Source organism: Phragmites australis, chromosome 2 (genome assembly GCF_958298935.1).
Source record: "Phragmites australis chromosome 2, lpPhrAust1.1, whole genome shotgun sequence".
NCBI classification, from domain to species: Eukaryota; Viridiplantae; Streptophyta; class Magnoliopsida; order Poales; family Poaceae; genus Phragmites; species Phragmites australis.
In genome coordinates, this window is record NC_084922.1 from 3,602,940 (window position 1) to 3,612,683 (window position 9,744).

Genomic DNA, 9,744 nt, shown 5'->3' on the forward strand with positions numbered 1-9,744 from the left:
TTTAATATATAAACTCAAAATCTGATAAAATTGAAAGTAGAGCTCTACCAAACATATAATTTAATATACAAACTCATAATCTGACAAAGTTGAAAGGTAAACAGAATCAAAAATAAAAATCTCATTCTATGCACCTAGCACCTAGCTAGGCATCTTCCTTGATCAACCCTTCCCTTTCCGACCTGGCCGCTACCTTATATATAGCAGCCTCCATCCCCACCTCGCAAATTTCAGGTCTCTCGCCATTTCTACCTTCCCCCACCCTTAATCAAGCCACCTAGCTGCAAGATTGATCCATACAGATCGATCTAGCTAGGCATCTTCCTTGATCAACTGCCCTTCCCTTTCCTACCTGGCCGCTAGCTTATATAGCAGCCTCCATCCCCACCTCGCAAATTTCAGGTCTCTCGCCATTTGTACCTTCCCCCACCCTTAATTAAGCCACCTAGCTGCAAGATTGATCCATACAGATCGATCTAGCTAGCTGGTAATTGAATTTTTTATGGCAATTGAGCTTGCGCTGGCAGCGGCGTCGTCGGCATCGTCGTCAGGGGGGCGCGGAGGCATGCCGATCCCGTGCGCAGCGCTGCCGCCGGGGTTCCGGTTCCACCCGACGGACGAGGAGCTCATCCTCCACTACCTCCGCAAGCGCGCTGCCGCTGCACCATGCCCGGCCCCTGTCGTCGCCGAGGTCGACATCTACAAGTTCGACCCATGGGACCTTCCAGGTATGCTTCCATGCTCATGGCCGGAGATCGACTAGCTAGCCACCGTACATGTCACGTACATGATCACAATTATTTTCATGTCCATGGACGTCGATATGCTGCAGCCAAGGCTGCATTCGGAGAAGGGGAGTGGTACTTCTTCAGCCCGAGGGACCGCAAGTACCCCAACGGTATGCGCCCCAACCGCGCCGCCGGATCCGGCTACTGGAAGGCCACCGGCACCGACAAGCCCATCACGCTCTCTGCTGGCACCGAGAGCCGCGACATGATCGGCGTGAAGAAGGCGCTCGTCTTCTACAGGGGTCGCCCGCCCAAGGGGATGAAGACCAACTGGATCATGCACGAGTACCGCCTCGCCGAAGCCCTCACCGCCGTCAGCACCTACAGGCCTACGAGGTTCAAGGACTCATCCATGAGGGTACATACAATTTCCTATGACATGCACTCATACGAGGCACTTAGACTCGCTACTAAAAAATAATTTAGTGAAATGTTTATGTATAGATAGGTAGAGCTATCTATGTAAAGATTATCATACATGATTCTAAATAAAAATTATCCGTAGTAATAACGAGATTCTCTGGAGTTGATGAGACATTTTTATTATAGATGACTCGTATTTAGAGCCGTCTGTAATAAAATCAATATTACAGATAGCTCATATTTAGATCAGTATATACAAATCTTTGTACAGATAGTTTAAAACCTGTTTGTACAAATCTATAACAGAGGTTCAAAATGCTTTTATGAATTCTTTAGGAGTGACTCTATATCATGTTTATGCACCAACCAATTTATCCAAAATTAAATAGATAAGTTGCTAAGAAAATTTAGGAATACTTTATTTCAATAAGCTTAAATTACACCAGCTTAATTTATCATTGTTTTCGATCCATTATGCGTATTTGTAGCCTTTTCCATTGGTGTATTTCTACTTGCTTTTGAGAAGGGCAACCGAGCAATGTTTCTGCTTTCTGCAGTTTCAAGAACTCCAACAAAACGAGGAGGCTAGGCCAGCTAGCTACCTGTAGGAATCTTTTTTTTTTCTTGTTACTTTTTACAATTTTCTTCCTCTTGCTTGTGTGTTGATGCCAGTTTAAACAAGTTCCCCAGGTCAATCAACCACTGTACGTACTATTTGTTTTCCCCTCAGATGTTCTCTCCATGAAAGAGACTTTGCTCGAGCGGTACAGATTCTACAGAGATGCGATACACCCGTGTTGTGTTGGTCTTGTCTTCTGCCAATTATTTGCGTGCTAACCACACACACCAGCATTTCCACGTTTCTAGTTACCTGAGCGATCACTGATCACTGTCTGTTGATGCATGCATGCTTGCAGCTGGATGACTGGGTGCTCTGCCGAATCTACAAGAGGCCCAACCCGCAGCTGTCGTACTCGTCGCCGCCGCTCGACACCGAGCCGTCCATGGACGACCATGGCCAGCAGCAAGAAGACTCCGTCCTCGCGGACGATGTCGTCGCCAGTTATGCGCTCGCCGGCAGGCTGCCACGGCCGCCATCCATCTCGGACTACCTCGTGGACTACTCGGCTGTGTCCGAGCTCTTCGAGAGCCTGCCGCCGCCGGAGACGGCGCAGCTCGGGACGAACGCAGCAGGCAGCTCCGGTGCCGCCGGCCGGTTCTTCGTCGCTACTAACAGCGAGGCTAGTACCTCTGTAGCGCAGCAGAGCTCACACAAGAGGCGATTAATGGAGGATTATTCCAACAGTAGCATGGAGATGCTACACGCGTCAAACAAGAGGTTGTTGAGTGATGCTGCAACATCCATGGCTGTCAACACCTCGTTTGGCCCAGGCCACCATTCTCAGGAGGACACAATTTGAACCCATGCATGCCCCCCTCCTTGCTAATTAGGGCTAGGACAGAATATTAAAGATTTATTAATTACAATTGTTGCGGAGGGAATTCATCATTTATTGATTAGAATTGTATACCAAAATGTTGTGTTGTAACAAATAGCATTATTAGGAAAAAAAGAATAGTGACTATTTCACTAGCTAGCTAGATCTGATTTTAGATTTTCTATGTGTGTAACTAGGTTGGTAGGTTGTAACTTGTAAGTGAAGAACACATTTGTTGAATAAAAATTTGGTTTTATAAACATCTTTAAATATATACGTGAATGAAGTACTATACAATTGGAACTTTGGATGAATATATATAATCTTTGCGATAGATATATAGATGAATAATAAAAATTCTTGGAATTGAATCACTATTGATTATTGCATCGATTGATTGAACCTTCTGAAGCTGTAATTAATTCAGTTAGTGTTGCACAAAAAAAATCCTTATATGAAATAGGCACGAACACGAACACATATATGCAGACTCATTCAATAATTAAGAAATCATTTCGATCACGGAAATGACCAGATGGTGCCTAAAACCGATCATGCATGAGTTGTACCATTTATCAAAAGTTGGTTTTGGCCGAACGGAATCGGAGAGCAGCGCAATGTCTTTGTCTTATAATTGCGCTTTGTTACCCTGAAAAGGTTGGACTCCTAAATTCATTGCACCCAAAGACAGGCAAGCATATGGAGAGAGACACATTGCTATCGGCTATCGCAGCAAGTTGTAAGATGAAATCCTTATCCATAAATGGCGATAAATCGACACCTCGACCCATTTGGGTGCTTGCAATGCTTAAGATGGGAGCGGATTATTTGTCTCATGCAGATATATGCTTGCACATCCGTTCAGAAGTAGACAAAGATATATAGATAGCTCTAGCTAGCAAAAAGGAGAGAGGAATTGCCATGCTTCCCATGAATGATTAGTGTGCTGTGTGGTGTGTGCAACATATCCATAGTTGCCAGGTACTGAATTCGTCCCTTTTCAGAATTTGAGATCGGCATTCACGGGAGCCTTTGAAGCAAAAAGTCTCAAACAAAGTATATATACTTCATGAGTGGCTATATAAGGAGATAGGAAACAATGTATTATCGACTACTGTTTTTATATATACAACAATAATAGAGATAGTCACCTTTTCTGGGTGAAATGACAAGTTAGTGCATAAAACTCAAGATAGTGCCAATTGAGTTTTATGAATTATGATGACAAGATAACATGTGTCGCATTACTCTGATCATGGAATTATTGCACGATGGTTAACCTCCAGAATATTATTCCAGTCGGGTTTTGCCCTATCCATGTAGATTTGAGTTGTCCCAAATGCTCCGAATTCTAGCTAGTGTGATTACGCAGTATGAGGATTATTGGATATGCGTCAATATCCACGATACTTATAAGAGAGCGTATCGCATGATTACCTTGCTATATTAAATGATATGCAAATTAAATTCGTTAAAAAACATATGTAAAAGTTCTAAAAAATTCTCAATGTATATGACCGCTTAGAATTAATTAACTGAAGTACTACTCCTAGTAAACAATTCTAAAAATGCCTATTATTATCTTGGCTCCCATGAAATAATGAAATGAAGCCTCGATCCAGAACGCACATTGTTGTTGTCTTCTATGGACCGTGTGTATATGCTATTATATACGGTTAATTTACGTCATTGACAATGCTCTCACGTAATGCAAATAATTTAGGCACGTACTCACGCTTTTGCTTGTGGTGCATTACGTACGTGTGAAAGCATCAACTTATCCTCGGAATAATCAAGCCACAAAAGTTAAATAATATTCTGCTTGGTGTTTGACCAGTTCATTAGCACACACTACGTGAAAAAAAGTCATAAGTGATGGACAATAACCGTTATAGGTGATGGGTCTCACATCCATCATATCATCCCGAATGTATCATTGATGATTAATCATAAGTGTTAGGTAAAAACCCGCCATTAATAAGGACATTGGTGATATGCCATAACTTATCCTGTTACTTATGAAAGTCATAAGTGATGGATCATAACTGTGTTCCGTCATTTATAAAAAATCATAAGTGATAGATCATAATTATGACTAATGAACGTTTTTCGTGTTTTCGGACAAGAAAAGGGTAAAAAAAATATTTTTCACCTGAGGCATTCCAACTCAGGAGTCATCACTACTCGTCATGTGTCCCATGCTATTTTTCACATTATTTTTATACTTTCCGTTCCGTAGAAATCGAACTCACGACCTCTGCTCACATGCGTTGCCCCTTATCACCTCGCCCTCGCGTGCGTTCTGAAGAAAATCGGATATTTTATTATTTTAATGTTTTTGCTGAAGGTTATAAGTGATAGGTCACGGTTATGACCTGTCACTTATGACTATTTTTTTGACGCATTGTAGTTTGATAGGTGACCTAGAGTGAACTTCGGTAAAATAGGTATAACTTTTGCATATGGACTTCGATTTTAACATTTTTTTTACTCTACAGATATATACAGAAAAAGTTACATCAATTTCTCCTCACTTTGTTGGCTTCGTGAATTTTTCATGGAGAAAACGACATGTAATATCGAGTTCTCGTCCCCTGATATTTCTGCACTATTTTTGAAAAGCGTGTTTGTATCCATAGTCGTCACCCTTTACGTAAAACTTGAGCAGAGATGTAAAATGACTCATATTCTAGTGCTACTGAGGTGAAAAAAAAAATAAAAAAAGTAAATTTATAGCATCATGCTATATACATATTTACTATATAAGAAAAAAATAAAGTAAGTTGTGATAGAAAATTGATTGACTAATACATCTAATGATTGATTAATTAAAATTCCTTCATCCGCTCTATTTTATCAAATTGGTCAATAGTGACGGGTCACAGCTTGATCTGTTACTAATTACTATTTATAATGACCTGTCAATGATGAGTTAGTTATTAGCGACAACTGCGATACGTCATTATTATCATAAGTGACATGTTATATTACGACCCGTTATTAATTTTGTGTCTCATTTGTCTATTTTTCATATAGTGACATCAAACGTTTTCCGAATCTGTTTTGTAACCGCTTTTCCAATCGGGGTTTGAACCCTCAGCAAGAAGAGGACCGTAAAACTGAGCAACTATTCCAGTCAACTAGCTATAAGAACCGACTGCTATAATCTTTCTTACAGTCAGTTGCTACCACAAACCAACTAAGCTAACAAATTAAAGTATTACAATCGGCTCGTAACATAAACCGTCTGAACTATGTTGCGTAATACAATCGATTCCTTAGTAAACCTTATTAAGATACCACTTTCTAATATATATATAGAGAGAGAGTGTTGCCTCCTGAGCTGAAGCAAAATGCGTACGTGGATTGCTGCTTAACTCATCTAATCCGTTATTTAAGTTGAAGGGGGACCTACCTTGCACTCAATGGAAACCTATATATAATATACGGCTATATCTAGGAGTACATGCACATTGGCCAAGGCCATTGTCCAACAAGTAATTCAAATGATGTCAAATCTAGCTGATCAATTTTTCTAGTCGGGGTTGGAACCGTCAGCAAGAAGGAAATTATAAAAATGAGCAACTATTACAATCGGTCAGCTATATGAACTGACTGCTATCTAACTGAGCTAAATAAAGTATTACAATCGGTTCGTAATATAAACCGTCTAAACTATGCTAACTGCTATCCAACTTAGCTAATTAAAGTATTACAATCAGTTTGTAACATAAACCACGTAAACTATATTGTGTAGTACAATCGGTTCTTTACTAAACTTGATTGGGATATACTACTTTCTGATATATATATTATACACTTTTTTATTAAGATATACTACTTTTTGATATATATAAAGCGCAAAGGTCAAGGTGCACGCCCAACTGAGCAGTCAACCAGGCTCTGACACACGCGCCAGCCTCACGGACAAAGCGTGCGCCACCTACGCCCCCAGCTTGCTCGCGCCCACTGACCCTACAGGTCTAATGGAGACCAAGCAACGATTGCAATCAATTACAACTTCGTGTACAAAGGAGTTACAACTATAAGCATACATTAATTTGCAACTAAATGTTGCAACTATAGGCATAGAGCACGGTCCCACCCACCAACCCTGCGGGCCTCCTGAATTATCGAGCGCGTTCACACATTATGAATAGTGATTGCAACTATATACATAGATGAGTTACAACATGTAGTATAAAGTAGTTGTAACTATTAGTTATAACTATTACAGATATAGAGTGATTACAAATATATGTATACTATATTGTTTAGCATGTTGTAATAGGCAATGTTGCAACTGTATTGATCATCATGTTGCAACTGTATTGATCATCATGTTGTAACTTTAGCGTTTGGCATGTCGTAACTATAATGTCTATCATATCATAACTAGTCTATACTAAAAATACATGTCGTAACTAGAGTGTCTATTATATCATAATAAGAGTATCTATCATATTATAACTAGAGTGTCTATCATGTTGTAACTAGAATATCTACCATGTTGTAACTGCAGTATTCACTATATTGTAATTATAGTACTCACCATGTTATAACTAGAGTGTCTACTATGTTATGATTAGTACTTACTCGATAATACATATTATAACTAGAGTGTCTATTATGTTGTAACTATGTTATTGAGTATGTTGTAGTTTGACTGTTTCTGAATCTCAACTACAAGCCAAGTTGTAATTGCAGTATAGTTGTAGTGTTCAATATGTTGTAACTGTAGTGTTCAATATATTGTAGTTGTAGTGTCTACTATATTATAACTAGTTCACACTAAAAATACATATTCTAGCTAGAGTGTCTATCATATTCTAACTAGAGTGTCTAACATGTTATAACTAGAGTGTCTAGAGTGTTTGTCATATTGTAACTAGAGTGTCGGACGCACGTTGAAGTGGTCGAGGATGCGCAGAAGGAGGGCCGGCTCAGTCAGGGGCACGCGGGAGGGAGGAAGGTTTGATCGGGGATGCGTAGGAGGAAGACTGGAGCGATCGGGTCACGCACGGAAAGAAAACATGACTAGATGGTCCAGTTAGTGCACAGCCGAGATCTATTCTAAGCTTATACATATAATAAACTCAGGGTATATATATATATTGCTTCTAGAGCCGAAGCAAAAGCCGTATGTGGATTGCTGTTTAACTCATCTAATCCATTATTTAAGTTGAAGGGGGACCTACCTTGCACTCAAAGGAAACCTATATATAATACAGGGCTATATCAAGGAGTACATGCACATTGGCCTAGGCGGCTAGGCTATTGTCCAACAAGCAAGTCAAATGATGCCAAATCTAGCTGATCAACGGGATGTTCTTTTTCATACAATTTTTTCAGAGAAGATTTATTTTCATATATTCAACCCACTCTTTCATGATCAAGATCAAACCAATCAAGTACGTGCTTCTGAGTTGACAAATGATCGATCGACAAGTTGTGCCTCGGCCGTTTGCTGCAGCAAAAGGTGCACGCATTGCCATGTGCTTTCTGCTTACGCCTTGGTATTCCTCTTATGTCAGAAAAACTGAAGCGAACAGGAGTGTTATATACTAATGACTTTAGATTAGGTGCATCGTCAGGTTGCACGCAAGGAAATGTTATCCATCCTGACATGGTTTATAAAATATTCTATTAACCATTGACTCCAGTTAGATCGCTGGAAGCCAAGATATAAACAAAGTTAACGATTTGAGCCGATTTAATACCATATATAATTTAGCTCAGGGCCACTGATTTCAAAACAGTGAATTTAATTTGCAAAAAGGAAAACCTGTAGGGAACGTGTTGAAACATATGGGCCAGATCTCTCTCTCTCTCTCTCTCTCTCTCTCTCTCTCTCTCTCTCTCTCTCTGTAATGGGCTATCTCATTATGCAAGAGTGCAGCATCTTTAATGCATGGGCCAGACTCTTTAAGCCCAATATATAAGAATAGCCTCCGTACTGATTTTCATCTCTAGAGAAGGTTTTTGTTTTTCATCTCAAAAAGAAAATCTCTAGAGAAGGATTTACTTTGGTACCTAATGGTTGGAGTAGTTTGAATGAAACATGAACGACACCATCACAACCACGAGTCAGGAATTCTACCAGAAACAGTTTAATGTGCACGGTATAGCTAATGTAAATAGTATGGCTGTAAACGAGGAGGCCTCAAGTGAGTCATCCTACCTAGGCTCGAGCTTGTTGAAACCTTGAGCCGAGGTTGAGCTGGCTTTCGAGCTTAAAGCTAGACTCGAGAGCTTCCGAGCTTCGGGTCCAAAAAAAGCTAGACAACTACATTCCCATGTAAAGCCTACTGCAAAAAACTCGAGCTCGGCATATGATTGAGTGTGATGTCTTGTGTGCAAGCTCAACCCAAACTCAAAGTAAGCATGAACTCATCTCAGTTGTTTGAAAAGTAAACGAGTGGAAAATAGTGAGTCGAGCCTTGACATATTATTTGAGCTTAGGCTGATCAGCCCTGTTATGTTCGCGAGCTCGGTCGTTCTAGAATCGACCTCGACTTATTTGGAGCTCAAACTGGGCTACAAGCCAAGGGACAGTGACCGATACAGAGGAGCCATGCAGTGAGGATTCATCCATCTCTCACTTTTTCTTCATTTTCCTTTTTTTCATCTCCATCTTTTTTCTTTTTTCCTTTCCCTTATTCATGATAAAAAATTGTTAGAGGTTTAAAAGGGGCTTCATTAACTGCGAAGCAGTAGAGGCTAGATCAACCATTGGATCCGTCCCTACCATAAGGCAAAGTGGAGCTCGAGTACTCCATCAGGCTTGAGGTTTTCCTCGCAGCCCTACTAGAAGTCAATAATATCACAATAAGAGTAGGATAGGGGAGAAACAACAAGTCGTACAGGAGATCAATAAACTAGTGGCAAAAATAAAAAAATAGATAATATAGGCTACTATATTTACTAAAATAACTAACATAACGGCGTATTTGTAAATTTAGCATCTATATTCGGCAATTCAAACACCAAAAAATCTATTCCAGTACCTAAGGCAACAAAAAACGATGGACCCATCTATATTCGGCACTGACACTGTGAACCGTATTCGGCACCTTAGGTGCCAAATACAGATCGGGCATGGTGCTCACGTCCCTTCATGTTGCGTCATCTCATGCTTTTAGTGCATCTCCCAC

The 9,744-nt window shown here is 40.2% G+C and overlaps 1 protein-coding gene across 2 annotated transcripts; it reads left to right on the forward strand.

The window, feature by feature from the left end:
• Positions 1–216: 216 nt before the first annotated feature.
• Positions 217–2,852, forward strand: LOC133894949 (NAC domain-containing protein 58-like). 2 transcript variants are annotated; one of them, XM_062335160.1, is made up of 4 exons: positions 217–728; positions 833–1,146; positions 1,709–1,755; positions 2,069–2,554. In XM_062335160.1, the coding sequence occupies exons 1-4, from the start codon at positions 503–505 to the stop codon at positions 2,406–2,408; spliced, it is 927 nt and encodes a 308-aa protein (XP_062191144.1). In that variant the 5' UTR covers positions 217–502; the 3' UTR covers positions 2,409–2,554. The 2 variants fall into 2 exon arrangements, with proteins under 2 accessions (XP_062191144.1, XP_062191137.1); XM_062335153.1 differs by lacking the exon at positions 1,709–1,755 and having other exon boundaries at positions 222–728; positions 2,069–2,852.
• The last annotated feature ends 6,892 nt before the right edge of the window (positions 2,853–9,744 follow it).

What these genes read in the sequence shown, in the direction of transcription:
- LOC133894949 (XM_062335153.1), top strand. Translation starts at nt 503, where the DNA reads ATGGCAATTGAGCTTGCGCTGGCAGCGGCGTCGTCGGCATCGTCGTCA. An exon ending in CGACCCATGGGACCTTCCAG is followed by an intron (nt 729 to 832) that starts GTATGCTTCCAT and finishes GATATGCTGCAG; the next exon opens with CCAAGGCTGCATTCGGAGAA. An exon ending in TCAAGGACTCATCCATGAGG is followed by an intron (nt 1,147 to 2,068) that starts GTACATACAATT and finishes GCATGCTTGCAG; the next exon opens with CTGGATGACTGGGTGCTCTG.